General features: G+C 37.5%; 1 protein-coding gene across 1 annotated transcript; it reads right to left on the reverse strand.

Moving 5' to 3' along the window:
• Window positions 1-265: 265 nt before the first annotated feature.
• LOC113295546 lies at window positions 266-667 on the reverse strand. The gene has a single exon (XM_026543876.1). The coding sequence runs from the start codon at window positions 665-667 to the stop codon at window positions 266-268; it is 402 nt and encodes a 133-aa protein (XP_026399661.1).
• Window positions 668-18,202: the final 17,535 nt, after the last annotated feature.

Here is an 18,202-nt window from a genome sequence, read left to right on the forward strand (position 1 = left end):
CCACCGTGGAGTGAATTAAACGAATGCCCGGAAGAATCGAAGATTTCACACCATAATGTTTCAGTCTACCAAGACGAGAAGTGTATTTAGCCAAAAGGAAACGTGCTCATTTCTTATTAGAAGAACGGATATTCCACCATAATTTCATGAGAAGCGCCTTATTTGTGACAGCCAAACTAGTGATACCTAAACCACCTTCTTTCAAAGGACAACAAACTTATGGAAATCCCACAACACATTTTCTAGCAACATCAGCATCTCCGGACTAAAGAAAATTACGAATCACACGTTCAGCCTGACGGATGAAGTTTATAAGACATTTATAAACATCCATATTGTGAATGGAATAACTAGCAATCACCGAATTGATGAGAACAATTCTATCTTGAAAAGAGAGCATTTTACCTTTCCAAACAGCAAGTTGATTCTTAATCTTATCAATCGCATTGCTAATGTGACGATACTTAACAGCACCGGGAATTATTTGAACACCAAGATACCTGTCCGGAAAAGTGGAGACTTCCATACCAAGCAAATTAGTGATTGTTCTACATCGACTCAAAGAGCCACCACCATAGTAAATCTTGCTCTTATGACGACAAACAGTTTGACTAGAATCCAATTGATATTTCCCAAGCAAGGCAAGAAGATTATGCAAACTCTTCATGTTGCCTTTATAAAAAATCATAATGTCATCCGCAAAGAAAAGATGAGTAGGAGAAATAGTGAAGATCATCTTTGAATGTTCTCTAAAAAGACTTGAAAAAGCTTTAAGTTAATTGTATATCGTAGCACTATTATCTACTAGCCAGGGGATTCGTTAAAGCCAACTGAAAGTAACTTAATTCTTTCTAAAGAATGATACTAACAAAATTCCCTACAATAATGAAGATTATCTTTGAATGTTTCCTAAAAACCCTAAAAACACTAAAGAGCTCTGAAAAACTCTAAAAAGCTCAGGAAGACTCCAAAAGGCTTTGAAAAACATAAAATCTAATTATACTCCGTAGCACTGGGATCTACAAGCTAGGAGATTCGTTAAAGAACGATAATAACAACGCCCTACGATAGTGAAGATCAATTTTGAATGTTCTAAAAAAAGCCTTGAAAACTCTAAAAAACCCTGAAAACTCTAAAAACCCCTAAAAAATCTAAAGAGCTCTGAAAACTCTAAAAAGCTCTAAGTTATTTACATTTCGTTGCACTAGTATCTACTAGCCAGGGGATTCATTAAAGCCAACTGAAAGTAACTTAATTCTTTATAAAGATTGATACTAATAAAATTCCCTGCAATAATGAAGATTATCGTCAAATGTTTCCTAAAAACCCTAAAAACCCTAAAGAGCCCTGAAAGATCTATGAGAAACTCTAAAAAGCTGGAAGACTCCAAAAAGCTTAAATTTTATTATACTCTGTAGCACTGGGATCTACAAGCTAGGAGATTTGTTAAGAATGATAATAACAAATCCCTACAATAGTGAAGATCAACTTTGAATGTTCTCTAAAAAGCCTTGAAAACTCTAAAAAAACCTGAAAACTCTAAAAAGCTCTAAAACATCTAAAGAACTCTGAAAACTCTAAAAAGCTCTAAGTTATTTACATTTCGTTGCACTAGTATCTACTAGCCAGGTGATTCGTTAAAGCCAACTGAAAGTAACTTAATTCTTTATAAAGATTGATACTAACAAAACTCCCTGCAATAATAATGAAGATTATCATTGAATGTTTCCTTAAAGCCCTAAAAACACTAAAGAGCCCTGAACGAGCTCTGAGAAACTCTAAAAAGCTCAGGAAGACTCCAAAAGGATTTGAAAAGCATAAAATTTAATTATACTCCGTAGCACTGGGATCTACAAGGTAGGAGATTCGTTAAAGAAGGATAATAACAACGCCCTACAATAGTGAAGATCAATTTTGAATGTTCTCAAAAAAGCATTGAAAACTCTAAAAAACCCTGAAAACTCTAAAAAGCCTAAAACTTCTAAAGAGCTCTGAAAACTCTAAAAAGCTCTAAGTTATTTACATTTCGTTGCACTAGTATCTATTAGCCAGGGAATTCGTTAAAGCCAACTGAAAGTAACTTAATTCTTTATAAAGATTGATACTAATAAAATTCCCTGCAATAATGAAGATTATCTTCGAATGTTTCCTAAAAACACTAAAGAGACCTGAAAGAGCTCTGAGAAACTCTAAAAATCTCAGGAAGACTCCAAAAAGCTTTGAAAAACTTAAATTTAATTATACTCCGCAGCACTAGGATCTACAAGCTAGGAGATTTGTTAAAGAATGATAATAACAGATCCCTACAATAGTGAAGATCAACTTTGAATGTCCTCTAAAAATCCTTGAAAACTCTAAAAAAACCTAAAAACTCTAAAAATCCCTAAAATATCTAAAGAGCTCTAAAAAATCTAAAAAGCTCAAAGTTATTTACATTTCGTTGCACTAATAACTACTAGCCAGGGATCTCGTTAAAGCCAACTGAAATTAACTTAATTATTTATCAAGAATTATACTAACAAAATTCCCTTCAATAATGAAGATTATCTTCGAATGTTTCCTAAAAACCCTAAAAACACTAAAGAGCCCTGAAAGAGCTCTGAAAAACTCTAAAAAGCTCAGGAAGACTCCAAAATGCTTTGAAAAACTTAAATTTAATTATACTCCGTAGCAATGGGATCTACAAGCTAGGAAATTCGTTAAAGAATGATAATTGTAAATCCTACAATAGTGAAGATCAACTTTGAATGTTCTCTAAAAAGCCTTGAAAACTCTAAAAAACCCTGAAAACTCTAAAAAGCCCTAAAATATCTAAACATCTCTGGAAAATCTAAAGAGCTATGAAAAACTCTAAAAAGCTCTGAAAAAGCTTTAAGTTAATTATATTTCGTAGCAGTAGTATCTACTAGCCAGGGGATTCGTTAAAGCCAACCGAAAGTAAATTAACTCTTTATAAAGAATGATACTAACAAAATTCCCTACAATAATGAAGATTATATTTGAATGTTTGCTACAAACCCTAAATAGCCCTAAAAGAGCTCTGAGAAACTCTAAAATGCTCACGAAGACTCTAAAAAGCTTTGAAAATCTTAAATTCAATTATACTCCGTAGCACTAGGATCTAGAAAACCCTGAAAAACTCTAAAAAGCCCTAAAATATCCAAAGAGCTCTGAAAAACTCTAAAAACATCTGAAAAAGCTTTGAGTTAATTATATTTCGTATCACTAGTATCTATTAGCCAGGGGATTCGTTAAAGCCAACTGAAAGTAACTTAATTCTTTATAAAGAATGATACTAACAAAATTCCCTACTATAATGAAGATTATCTTTGAATGTTTCCTAAAAACCCTAAAGATCCCTGAAAGAGCTCAGAGAAACTCTAAAGGGCTCAGGAAGACTCCCAAAAGATTTGAAAAGCTTAAATTTAATTATACTTCGTAGCACCGTGATTTACAAGCTAGGAGATTCTTTATAGAATGATAATAACAAATCCCTACAATAGTGAATATCAACTTTGAATGTTCTCTAAAAAGCCTTGAAAACTCTAAAAAATCCTGAAAACTCTAAAAGCCCTAAAATATCTAAAGAGCTCTGAAAAATCTAAAGAGCTCTGAAAAACTCTAAAAAGATCTGAAAAAGCTTTGGGTTAATTATATTTCGTAGCACTAGTATCTACTAGCCAGGGGATTCGTTTAAGCCAACTGAAAGTAACTTATTCTTTATAAAGAATGATACTAAAAAAATTCCCTACAATATTGAAGATTATCTTTGAATGTTTTCTAAAAACCCTAAAGAGCCTTGAAAGAGCTCTGAGAAACTCTAAAAAGCTCAGGAAGACTCCAAAAAGCTTTGAAAAGCTTTAATTTAATTATACTCCGTAGCACTAGGATCTACAAGCTAGGAGATTCGTTAACGAATGATAATAATAAATCCCTACAATAGTGAAGATCAACTTTGAATGTTCTATAAAAAGCCTTGAAAACTCTAAAAAACCTTGAAAACTCTAAAAGCCCTAAAATATCTAAAGACCTCTGAAAAATCTAAAGAGCTCTGAAAAACTCTAAAAATCTCTGAAAAAGCTTTAAGTTAATTATATTTCGTAGCACTAGTATCTACTAGCTAGGGGATTCGTTCAAGCCAACTGAAAGTAACTTAATTCTTTATAAAGAATGATACTAACAAAATTCCCTACAATAATTAAGATTATCTTTGAATATTTGCTACAAACCCTAAAGAGCCCTGAAAGAGTTCCGGAAACTCTAAAAGCTCAGGAAGACTCCAAACAACTTTGAAAAGCTTAAATTTAATTATACTCCGTAGCAGTGGGATCTACAAGCTAGGATATTCGTTAGAGAATGATAATAACAAATCCCCAAAATAGTGAAGATCAACTTTGAATGTTCTCTAAAAAGCCTTGATAACTCTAAAAAACCTTGAAAACTCTAAAAGCCCTAAAATATCTAGAGAGCTCTGAAAAACTCTAAAAATCTCCGAAAAAGCTTTAAGTTAATTATATTTCGTAGCACTATTATCTACTATCCAGGGGATTCGTTAAAGCCAACTGAAAGTAACTTAATTCTTTTTAAAGAATGATACTAACAAAATTCCCTACAATAATGAAGATTATCTTTGAATGTTTCCTAAAAACTCTAAAGAGCCCTGAAAGAGCTCTGAGAAACTCTAAAAAGCTCAGGAAGACTCCAAAAAGCTTTGAAAAGCTTAAATTTAATTATATTCCGTAGCACTGGGATCTAATAGCTAGGAGATTCGTTAAAGAATAATAATATCAAATCCCTACAATAGTGAAGATCAACTTTGAATGTTCTCTAAAAAGCCTTTGGAACTCTAAAAAGCCTTTGGAACTCTAAAAAACCTTGAAAACTTTAAAAAGCTATAAAATATCTAAAGAGCTCTAAAAAATCTAAAGAGCTCTGAAAAACTCTAAAAAGCTCTGAAAAGTCTTTGAGTTAATTGTATTTCGTAGCACTAGTATCTACTAGCCAGGGGATTCGTTAAAGCCAACTAAAAGTAACTTCATAATGAAGGTTTAGTTTTTTTTCAAGGGGTGTTTTTTCTCTCCTAAAATTCCAGGAAATTTTTTTTCTTTAGGGTTTCAAAGTTTTCACGTTTTTTCCCTTCATCCTTGATCATCTTTGGTGATTTAGGATGGGGGGAAATATTGTTCCAACTATGAATCCTCATGGGGAAAATCCGTGAGTTATGCTGATTTGGTTAAGGGTAAAAAACCCTATATGTTACAAGATTCATATTTTTTATCTCTTCCTGAGGCATCCTCTTATCATGATGAACCAGCGTTAGAACTTCCTATGGAACTTAATCAAGTGGGACACGATTTATTTCAGTTTAGTCTCATTGGGAGATTGAACTTTAATGGTTTAAAACTTGCTGATGTTCAACAAAGTTTGGATAATCAATGGGGTTTTGGTGTTGGTAGATGCAAGCTGGTTCCAATGACAAAAGGATTTTTTATAATCAAGTTAACATCAGCTGATGACAAGGACAAGGTATGGCATAGTGGAACTTGGGTAATACAGACTCAACAACTTAGGGTTTTCAACTTTTACCCCAACTTTGATCCGGAAAGACAACAAACTACAAGAGCTAATGTTTGGGTAAGTTTCCCTGGCTTGTTCATAGAGTTATGGACGAAGAGAATTCTTTTATCCATTGCTAAAATCCTTGGAAAGCCAATTGCTATTGATCAGAAAACTTCGGATCATGATGTTGGTAATTATGATATTGTGCTCATAGATATTGATTTTGATAAATCAATTCCAAAAAGAATTCATTTGAAAGCTAACGACAAAAAGTTTTGGCAATATGTAGAAGTACAAGATTTAGAGAACGTGAAGTTTTGCACACATTGTAAGTTTATGGGTCATAAATTTGAAAACTTTCTTGCTGCTCGTAAGCTTTTAGGAGGTTCCAAACCTACTGTTGAGGCTCAAAAACTTCAGTTTCAAAATTCTAAGGAGGGTAAACAGGTTAGCAATACAAATAAAAAGTATGCTTGGAGGGAAGTTCGTGGAAAGAATGATATGCATGGTAATTTTGGTTCCCATGCAGATCATGCTAAATCTGGTGTTAATGATGGTAGTGTCAGCCCTTCTAATATTGTAAACAACACTCATGTTTTAGAGGATATTAGAGCAAGGGAAAGAATACAGTCCGGGAAAGAGAGTATGGAAGATGTAACAACAACTATTGATGCTTCAATTCAAGAGGGCGCTGATGATAAACAACTGGAAGAAGAGATTAATAGCTCTTTTATTGAATATCGTGAAGATCAGCTTAAGTTGATAAGATGTAAAAATGCTATTGCAGCCAAAAAGGACATTGTTGCACGTAAAAATTCTACTCATGTAAATCATGCAGTTGTTCCGCCAGAGACAAGTAAACAAGTTCAGTCCGTGGAATTTCAATCTGGGAAGAATATGGCTATTCAGCCATCATCCGTGACTAACAAAACTCTGAGATTAGGTCTGTGCAAAATAAGGAATGTAACATTCAACCCGTGAATAATTCTCAGAGTACTCAGTCCGTGTAAACTTTGGCAGCTCAGCAAGATTCCGTGTCCAAAAGGAATTTGGAAAATATTCAGTCAGTGACCAAGAAGAACTCTTTGGAAACTTCTTCAAAGTCAGTTCCCGTGAACAAGAACAAGGGTACGACCAAACAAACTGAAAATCAGGCAGTGCCAGGGTCTATTTCTGCGTTTATTTCTAAACCAGAGACATGTAAAGAGGATTGGAAAACAGTTAAGGGTAAGAACTCCCCCAATGGTATACCTTTTAAATTTAAATCTTTTGAAACTTCTTATGTGGATGAACTTTTTAAAACAGAAATAGTGGTGAAAAACAAATATGATGCCTTAGATTCTGAGTTAGGTCTTGCTAATGATTCTAGTGAGGCTTTGGTAGAGGAGAAACAAGATAATTCTAGTGACTCAGATAATAGTATGGGTTCGAAGGATTGGGGTGACGTGTATGCAGATATTCTTGCAAGGAAACAAGCTAGAAAAGTAGCCAAGCAATCTTCCAAGATCATGCCTATTAATTCAAAGGGGGAAATTCAAAGCCGTGAACATAACAAGGATATTCAAGCAGGGTTGGAGGAAAACGTTGTTGATCTCGATAATATTTTAACTAAGGAGGAACTAGATGAGGCAAGTACTATTCAAATTGATGAAGTGCGTGCTAATTTCATTAGAGATCCAGCCTTTAGACAATACTATTTCAAGGAAAAAAAAGAGCAAATGGATATAATGTCAATTAAGAAGAAAGCTCAATCTCCTATTAAGCTTGTTCCGGGTGGTAATTATGCTTCAGATGAAAATGGAGAGGATTATGACTATGATGGTATTTATCATAATTATGAAGATGAATACAAGAAGAATCATGGAGACAAATAATTGCTGGTCTCATTCCCAAGAAGAAGAATTTTAAAGTTGGAAATAAGGGGAGAAAAAGATTTTAATTTTCCTAGTTTTCTTCTTTATGTTACTTTTCAAGTGTTTAGGAGTTTATCTTATGTGTTTTTAGAGTTTTTTTCCCCTTTGGTTTATGGGGGTGGGGAGGCCTAGTGCCTCCCATTTTGTAATTCTTGTAATTACGTTTTTGCTTTAATAAACCATTTTGACCTAGCAAAAAAAAAAAAACTGAAAGTAACTTAATTATTTATAAAGAATGATACTAACAAAATTCCCTACAAAAATGAAGATTATCTTTGAATGTTTTCTAAAAACCCTAAAGAGCCCTGAAAGAGCTCTGAGAAACTCTAAAAAGCTTAGGAAGACTCCAAAAAGCTTTACAAAGATTAAATTTAATTATACTCCGTAGCACTGGGATCTACAAGCTAGGAGATTGGTTAAAGAATGATAATAACAAATCCCTACAATAGTGAAGATCAACTTTGAATGTTCTCTAAAAAGCCTTGTTTTTTCTCTCTCATAGACTTGCTCTGGCGATTTTAGGGTTACAATTTTTTTTGTCCGCGCTTCTCCTTGGATCATCTTTTTGGTGATCAAGGATGGGGGAACTTGTTGATTCTACCTCAACAAAGGTCCTGTCCTTTGCTGATATGGTTAAGGGTAAAAAGCAGTTGCCTACCACATCTGTGGATTTGAATACGTTACCTAAACATACTGTCAAAGATGGAAAACCCGCTTTGGTTATTCCTCAGGATTATTTCTTTGAAGGATGCGAGATCTGGAAGTACAGTCTCATTGGTAGGTTGGATTTCAAAGACCTGGATTTTACTAATGTTAAGAAAAACTTATTGTTACAATGGGGTTTGGATGATAGAAGAGTGCAGTTTGGTCCTATGAACCGTGGGTTCTTCATCATCAAGTTATGGACTCAGGATGACAAGAAGAAGATTTTCCGGGAAGACAAAAACTGGTTGGTAGCACAACAAAGTTTAAAATTGCAGGAATGGTACCCTAGATTTGATGCTGACAAACAAGTAACTTCTCATTATACAGTCTGGGTGAAATTCCCAGGGTTACCAGTTGAATTATGGATGGAGAAGACGGTGCTATCTTTAGGTCAAACTCTTGGTACTCCAATTATTTTGGACAAGAGAACCCTAAATAATGAGTACGGATATTTTGCTTCTGTGCTCGTTGATATTGATTTTGCGGAATTGGATTCTGAAGGTATTCTCGTTACAGTCAATGGTATGGATTTTGGCAGCCTTTTGATATTCCAAAAAGACCTCAGTTTTGTACCCATTGCAAGATTATTTGACATCTTGAGACTGAATGCAGGAAGAAAAAAGATAACAATAACAAAAACGTTCAACAACAACCACAGAATGAGGCTCAAGGAGGTTGGAAGCAACAAAAAAATAAAAAGAAGGGAGGTACTATAGCTAACTCAAACGGGTCTCTCGCTGCTGATCATGCTAGTGATCAAACTCAGCAACTTTCTTTGGTAGGGGTTGTAGATGAAGATATTGATGAGGCGGATGTTATGAAGGCTAGACAGTTACAAGAGGAGATAACTAAGTCTGAAGAAGCATTGCACAAAGACAATGCTGATTTGACGAGGTTCAAACAGCAAGCTGAAGCGCACACTTCATTAGTTGCTCACGCTAAATTGGCAAGAACTAGGCCTTTGCAGACTAAGCCATCTGTGAATATCAGTGAGAATATTTCCACAGTTGGTAAGACTGGTGAATTCACTTCTAATATTCCTTTGTGTGAAGAATTGTTCAACCAAGAACAAATTTTGGCTCGCAATAAGTTTGATGTTTTAAATTCTGAGTTGGGTTTAGAGGAAAATATGAATATGGCTATTGGCGCTTTAGTGCAAGAGACTGTTGAAAGTGATAATTGTCAGCTGGCTGGGGGTAGGGTTACTGACAAGATTGATAAGAATCAGAGAAGACCTGGTAGAGTTTTGAATCCTAATTCTAATGCTTCTGTTGGAAATACTTCTAATGGGAGTTCATCATCTTTACTGCGACAAGCTAATGACCTTGGGTCTTCTAGGATGAAGTTAACAAATCCTAAATCAACTAGTCATTAATGCGTGTCCTATTCTGGAACATTAATGGAGTTGCTCGTAGGGATGGTAGAGTTAAACTTTATGAGTTAGTTAAAGAACATACACCTCCGAGGGGGTGCACAAAAACCCCCTCCCAGTCAGAACTTTTACCATCTCCGAACCTCCTGTCAAGGAAACAGTCCAATCTCTGATCGAACATGTCTGTGAGCTGTTGTATCTTTCGAAAGCTCAAAGGAAAGACATGTTTGCTGCACTGAACCACATCGTTTCCGGAAGACGTCCGCTGATCCAAGAGACTATCACCGGACCTTCAGCCACTGACACAGAAATGTATTATTGGGGACTGCTCACCACAGTGCACATTAAAGGAAATGAGTTCAAGAGGGAGTTTATCGATGTTGGTACCTCCCGTCAACATCATCCCTTTGAGAACTCTCTGAGATGCTGGTATTACTCGACGGGAAGCCACCTACGCTCCCATAGCAATCAGGGAAACGAAGGAATCTCCAGAAACGCATACGGCTTCATCACTCTCAAAGTTACAGAGAGATCGATCTGCACTGAGGCCAAGTTTTTCATAATCCGGGAAGACCCTAGATACGACATGGTCCTTGGGAGAACTTGGATTCATGCTGAAAGGACAACGATGCCTTCAACACAACCTGTTATCGTAAGGATTCCGAGTCGGAAGACGAAGCAGAGGACGCACCACCGTTTGAGCATATGGAAGAAGTAAAAACCCTGATGGGACTTACACAGGAACTTGAAGATAATCCACACACCTTTGTCAGAAGGTTTGGAGCTCAGGCAAGTCTTATTCCTCCTCTTGCTCCAATATTACCAATATTCAAATACGCTACTATGGTCCAGGGACTTCTCCCCATGAATAATTTAGCAGTCATCAAAATCTACGAGTGGGTAACTTCACCTCAGCAATATTACACTCAATGGTTGGGTTCATAACTTCTTCAAATCGGTCACTCCGTCGAGAGGTTTATTTCTGAAGACTTGGCTAAGCATGATCAACACTATGCTGGATACTCTCTTCTGCGCGAGTGTCCATACGGCCCACAATCGAGGAATTCCATCAAACAGGGAATTCCGAATCAGTGGAAGATATTCAAGGCACGAACGACTAAGCCTAACAAGTTTCATGAAGGAGACCTGGTTCTCAAAGCAGTTCAGCGCGGTCTTCATTCTACAAGGAACTCCAATTGGGAAGGACCATTCATGGTCGCTGAATCCGTGGCCGGAGGATACTACAAATTGACCAACACAGATGGCAGAACCCTACCAGTAATTCACGAAAATTGGCTCAAGGCGTTTATCTGAAATTATTGGACATTTAAGGTATTGGGCGTTTGAAGCACTCATGGCGTTGGGATTTAACATTTAGGATTTTCTTTCATTTGTATTTCAATTCCTCCAAAACATTTGCAATACTTGCAATCAGTATTTGAATTCAGCAATTTATCAAAATTCAGTTCATATTTCGTAAAAGAAAATCTCTATCAAATCTACAAGAAAATCCTCAACCATCAGTCAATCCAAAACCATCTAAATATCAAAACCCAAGTATAAACCTCACATCTCTCAGAAGTTCAAGAGATCAGCAAGAAAAGGCTTTCGCTCATCAGCATCCTTCAAGATTTGCAAAGCCCCCTCTCCTTGTTCAACTCCTCGGTCAGCTTGGCAATCTTGTCCTCCTTCTCCTTCACAGCATCGTTTGGAAAGGGTATGTTCTTCTCACATGAATCCTTGATAACGTTTATTTGCTTACGAAGCCATTTCACGTTGAGGCCAAGTCTTTCTGAATTCTCCAAGTTAAACTCCCAATCAAAGAGTATATCTGGAGTCACGGTATTCCTGGGTCTCGTATGCATATCACTCACGACACGCAAGATAACGCCTACTTGCATGGTTAAAGCATAAGCACGCCCAGGGTTCCTGTCAACGATCATATGGCCGAACTTCTTCCATATCGTCTCGTACAAGCGTGCATATCCAATGGGAACGCTGAATCCACCGACCAGTTCATGATACGGGAGTGAAGTGTTAAAGGGAGGATCGAAAGCGACCCCTGCAGTTGGATATTCATACACTATTATACGGTTCTCGGTCACTGGAGTGGCTCCCACGACAAAGCAACAGTTCCTTCGGTATTCTCCGCTGCTGTCTCGGTTTCTTCTATCACTGAGGCAACAACCATCTGGTTTCCATAACAGCAGTACGACCTTCTCATGGCCTTGAAATGCAGGGATGGTTGTCTCTTCATCAATAACTCCGGAATGGTTAGAGTTATCATCGTTGGCTCCAGTATCCTCAACTTCGGTATTTAGCACCTAATACGAAGATTACATGAGGTTAGAGTCACGAATCCAAAGGAGATTATGAAACACAGTATACCAGCAAGGCAACATCATCAAGGTTCATCATACTACATTCAAGGCACGAGCAAATAACATGAAAGTCATGAAAACACATTTTACGATGAGTCCGTCTGAAGAAACTGAACTCTGCCCTGTACTAGGAGACGAACTGGGAGCAATCTACAAGGAATTGAGGATGGGTCATATCCATTCTCTTCGTATGGATGTCCTCTATGACATGTCAAAATTTCATGACAATCCGATGAACGAGCGAGATGTGGCCAAAATATCAAGTGATGCGCAATCTGAAAAAGTTCTGGAAGTCTCCTGGAAGTTTACTATTTCGCCTTTTTCAGGCTCTGAACGTGCTCAAAACTTAAAAAGCTTCTTTTAAAGCTTGGAAATTTTCCGGGCTTGAATTTGCACATGCAGATCATCAAAATCCGACTCCGGACGAAGATTCTACAGCGTTTCTACTAAAAAGCTGGGTTCTGAATTTTCTGACGACGAAATTCGACTAAGTTTTCATATATTCACATGGGTTCTCATTCATTCATTCACAAGTCAGCACTTTTATACTTCTATGAAGAATATACAGGATATATACTTACTTGAGGAGTCTCCAAAGTGTCCAAGGGGTTGGAATTGTCCACATCAACGACAAGAGGAACATCACTTCCATCCGGCTCCGAATCTTGGGAATTACCTCCATTCCCATTCCCAGAGGATGATTGATTCCAGAATTCTCCATCTCCATGACGACATCCTCCTGTACACGTCCTTTACAATCAATATTTTCATCTATGAAGCACCACATTTGAACATGTGAAGAAATACTTACAGTTTCTTCGTCACTCAAATCAGCGATTGCTTGTTCAGTAGCAGAAAATTGAAGACCTTCAAGACTCGATGGAGTAAAATTCTGCAACAAAATTAAAACGTTGGCTTCATGATTCTAATGCTAATAGCAATGAAAGTCACGGTGAGAAATATTGGGAACTCACCAAAGCACCAACTGGGGACTTTACGGTATTAGGTAACACTTATAACCCTTTATGCCTGCCTTCTCCGCCATGAATAACCGCCTCAGTCTCTGAGAAATCTACACCGATTCGAGGTCGTATATTACGACCGTCCTGTGGTGAAATCCAGTAATATAATCAGAATACAGTTCTTATAATTTCGTGAAGATTATATGAAGAAACATACCTGAGAGCATCCTGGAGACGACTTTCGTTTATCACCAGAAAGATACTTCAATCTTGGTCGACTGGAAATCATCTCAGCCGAAGGAAGATCCTTGAATGGAGGTCTGGGAAATCTTACAAAGCCACGCAAACGCCCAAGTTGCTGTCCCAGAATTCTACATAACCTGGGGTTACATAGGCGAATCTATCAGAACCAGGAAACCAGTAGCTACTCCCTTCCACGTGAGTATGATCCAAATGAGTCCTGAGTTGCTCAACTGATGGCTTCCTTCTCCGTATGGTTGGAACACACTGATCCATACCCATTTGTCGAGCTGCTCTATCAATATTATACTCCTCCACTGAAAGCTCTCCAAACGTGACTGATAGCAAATGACCAGGAGTGCAACTCAACATGAAAGATCTTTCGCCATCACTCAGATGCGCACCAGACGTCAAACTCGTGCCTTCTCCAGTATTGAAAGTCATCGGCTGAGAAACATAATCAGGGACTGACACCCACGGGCGAAAATTGAACTCAGATTCTTCATCTAACACATCAATAAAACGTATTTTAGAACGAGGCTGCTTGGTGGACCAACGCATGATCCTAGCATTATCTTTCTCAGGGAAAGTATGGCGCGCATCAGTATTCGGTCCTTGCAGAACATTACGTGGAGTAGGTGCATAATTCTTAAAATGCTCCCACATCAAAGCTTGAAGAAACATCGTGTTGGCATAACACTCAATCTTCATAGAGCCGTTCGACACACTGGAGTCTATAATCAAGGAGTCCAGGTTGTAATACAAGGAGCCTAAGAATAAACTACCTATCGGAAGTTGCTCACCTTGAGCCATCTTAATAGCAAAGGGAATCACAAAAGGCTTCAACAAGTTTCCACTGTCTTCAAAAACGTCTCTGGACAACCATAAACATAAGAAAGCAGCAATGGGTAACATACCGTCGATGGGTTTATCAGAAACCTCGTCTTTGGGCCACCAGTGTGTCAACCAGGAAGCATAGCATCCTTTACTACCAGCCTTATTCGCTTTCTCCATTGCAGCTGTCAAGACATGAGAAACGGCGGTCTCCTCATCTGAAAGATCCCCAGGAAGATTGCCCGTGATCGGGAGATGCATCAGAGCCGCCACGTCTTCCAAGGTAATGGTAAACTCTCCCCATCTACATATGAAAGTGTGAGTGGGAATGCACCAGCGAGCAAACAGAGCCACAATACCACTTGCGTCATGATAAATGAACAACTCTCCAGAAGCTTGAATAGCTCTCGTCACCTGCGCCTGGTCGAGCATAGTCCTCACATGAGGAAAACCCAACATATGCCTCGCCCAGCCGGCAAATTTCTCCAAAGGTCGTCGAGAAAGCTTAAACTCTATGATTGATGAGGCGAAGACCCCTCGTTCAAGACAAAATCGAATCACTGTCTTAGGAGTCACCAATTTCTTCTGAGTAACAGTTCTGGGATTTATCAAAAGACGATACACTGGGGATTTCAAATGTTGCTCAGCTCCTGGGATATCTTTTTCAAAGAATGCATCATCTATGTTCGGGACATTCTTAATCCCAGGGATTTCGTCTTCGTCTCCCCCAACGGAAGTTTCATCCATGCATGTCTCATCTCTGGAGATACCATCATCAACGCACATCTCTTCCCTCGAGGCGTCGTCAGCTTGGGAATTGGACATCTTTGCTAAGTAGCTGAAAAGGTTCACACTACATTCTACTTCAGTATGCCGTCCAGATATAAATCAAGGAAATACAAGCAAAAATGGTAACTCTTAACTCTTACCTTTTATACTTCCACTAACAATAGTGATAGTAATGCTAGAGTTAACACCTCAAAATCGTTCGTCTCTTCGAAAACTGCAAAAACGAACGAAACTTTTTAATTTCCGAAACTGATTTTTCATGAAATCACGGACACAATTTTCATAATGTGAACATTCACACAACTGACCTATGAAGTTTACAACAATAAAATATTTCATCATAAATATATTGTCTATCTTCGAAGGTTCCTCAAAACCCACGTTTCTGATTTTTCGAAAAAACAAGCAATTAATGCAACTTGCATACATAAATTCTCAAGGATTTTATTTAATGAAAACAAACTCATGAAATAAAATATATCATCATATTTTGCACAATATATGTCACGGCTGCATTACATATAAAAAAAAATATTTTCCTTCGTATCGTCGTTATTTGTCTTTAAAACGAAGGTTTATTTCAAAAAATATTGTGAAAGCTCACATCTCATACATATGATAAAGTTTTGTATTTACATGAAAGCTCATAAGCAAAATTTTATCACTGGACACAAGTTCATCATACATATTTTCCTTCGTGTCATCATTATTTGTCTTTAAAACGAAGGATTTTCCGATTTCATGAAAATTCACTTCTTTATGATGAAACCTTGGTATACATGAAAGCTCATACACTAAGTTTTATCACTGGACCTAGGTTCATATTAAAAAAAAAATCTCTCCTAAATCAGGGATTATAGTTAGTTTTCAAAACTAACGATCGAACGAACATACGTTTTCAAAAACGAGGGTTTTTCATAAAACTCACACATATACACACATGTATATAACTTCATCATGATCAAAGCATGAACAACTCATGAGGATCATAAACATCAGCAAAAAAAAAAAAACGTACCTGGGAGCGCCGGCCGGAATTGGCCGACGGCGCACGGCGGCAGTGGTGGTCCGGCGGCGGGAATCTCCTCCTGCTGGCGTGAAGATGAAGAGTGATAAGAGCTGGTCGTGAGAAAAAAAAGGATTAATCCCTTTTATATCAATTTTATTTCCAAAACCTAATTTTCTAAGGATTTCCTTATTGGGCCCGACCCGCGAATCCTAACCGACCACGGACTCGTCGTCCAAACCAGCGGTTCAACACCAATTTATGCTCATCAAACGATGCTCCAATCATGACATTGAAGCCTTCATCAAGTCGTGGTTTCTCATGCTCTCTAAATCCGGTAACGTCTCAACTTACGACTAAGTTCAATTACTGGTATTATTATTTATGGCCGGAAAATCACCATTTAATGCTGACTGAGGAACACAGCTTTCCTCAGTAAGCAGGGGACTTAATGTAGATGGTGGATTTTCGACAAAGGCTAAATTCGTAAACTCATAATTATACGAACTCTGATTCAGCAATACGTGAGTATCGAGACACGGTCTCTCATCGAATTCTCAACGGAGAGTACTTTCTCTCAGAGTACATGTAGATATGTAGTCTCACGACTGGACAACGGCATATCTCATGAATACTGAATACTTTCAGTGATTATTTCTATATAGCATCACGAGATGGACGGCTCCTAGACAGCTTGCTCTGCTAGAGCGATAACGTCTTCAGGAACAAACAACGAGTTTACCCTGACTATATAAAGGATATGACTTACCGACAAGCTCATATCGGGATAATTAATGCTCCTAGACAGCTTGCTCTGCTAGTATAGAGCCACAAAGTTAATTATTCCTAATTAAGATTGATTCTGCCGAGACATTCATACGAATTCCCGAATAATCTATTATTGCTCCTATTCATGGTCGAATCCACAACTGGTCCCATGGAATGGCAATAACAATTGTTCTGATTCTATGATCGAATCCACAGCTTGATCTCATAGAATATCATAACTATATTCTCTCATTATTTACTTACCCGATTTCATGATCGAATCCACAAACTGGTATCATAATATGGTAATAGATAAACCTTAATTACTCTCCGATTCTATGGTCGAATCTCGATCCCATAGAATGGTAATGCTCACTTTATTATTCTGAATTCGTAGTCGATCCAGCTGATCCTATGAATTAATAAAAACATCTTATTACTCAGTTTTGTTAATTATTCTCCACTGAATTCCACAATTAGTAATAAATAATCAACAACCGGGTGTCTGAGCTACCTCTAAGTAAACCCCGATTCGAATGGTGAAGGTGTATTCAACGATGATACACTAACAGTCACGCATGAACGAGTATTTCAAAAATACAACAAAACGATGAACCTATGCAAACAGAGAAAGAAAATAATAAATAATTAAAAATATTGACCAGGATGCCGGGAGCACGGACACACGACCGACCGAGTGTCGTGGTCAATCCCACGCCAGTTTTATATTTAATGCATTTTATATTTACCATGATTGATGAAAATCCTCTCATTTTATCAAATCCTTCGTCTCGAGGAAACTCCTCGGTTTCATGGTACTTCCATAAATCCATAAAAATAATATAAAATTAAGGACAGGAGTGTGGGGCGTGACCATTGGCCAACCGGCCATGCCTGGGTCCCAACCGGCCCACACCACGGTTCCTTATTATTTTATTATTATATTATTATTTATTTATTTTTTTTAAATCATGTTATATTTATTTTATTATTATTATTTTATTTTATTGGATGGATATTATTACATGAAACTACTTGGAAGCCTAAAAGCTAAGCTCCAACGACATACTATTACATTAATTAAACAGGTTGTTGTGCTAATCTACCAGCGAACCTCATGGGTAACCTAGCCAGGGAGCCGAAACGGCGGGAGGGGGGCTGAGATTGTGTCACAAGGGGGGCAAATAACACTACCTTCCATGTTAATTCCTGCAATATTACGCCATTGGGGACTCGAACCTTGACCTCCTGGAGCGCATTAAACTTTGGGAAAACGGGGATGACCAGCTGAGCTAGGGGCCCGTGTTTTTATATTATATATTTATCATTAAACTTTGTTATTATTATTATTATTTCTCTAATTTCATGAAAAAAACTCCTTGTTTCATGGTATTTTTGCACAAATCATCAAATAATAATAAAATAAATAAATAAATATGAAAACTTGTGGGACCGGGCCTTGGACGCCGGCCATGCCCTAGAGGACCCACACGCCCCTTTGTTTTATTATTTTATTAATTTTCCTTGAATTCATCAAATTCCTTGATTTCATGGTATTTCTCTCAAATTAGGAAAAATTCCCTCAAATCATCAAAATACCTAAAAAATATTAAAAAATTATGAAAACTCGTGGGACCGGGCCCAAGCCGGCCGACCACGCCTCCACGGTCCCA

The sequence above is a fragment of the Papaver somniferum genome, chromosome 7 (genome assembly GCF_003573695.1).
Source record: "Papaver somniferum cultivar HN1 chromosome 7, ASM357369v1, whole genome shotgun sequence".
Lineage (NCBI taxonomy): Eukaryota > Viridiplantae > Streptophyta > Magnoliopsida > Ranunculales > Papaveraceae > Papaver > Papaver somniferum.

What these genes read in the sequence shown, in the direction of transcription:
- LOC113295546 (XM_026543876.1), bottom strand. Translation starts at nt 667, where the DNA reads ATGAAGAGTTTGCATAATCTTCTTGCCTTGCTTGGGAAATATCAATTG.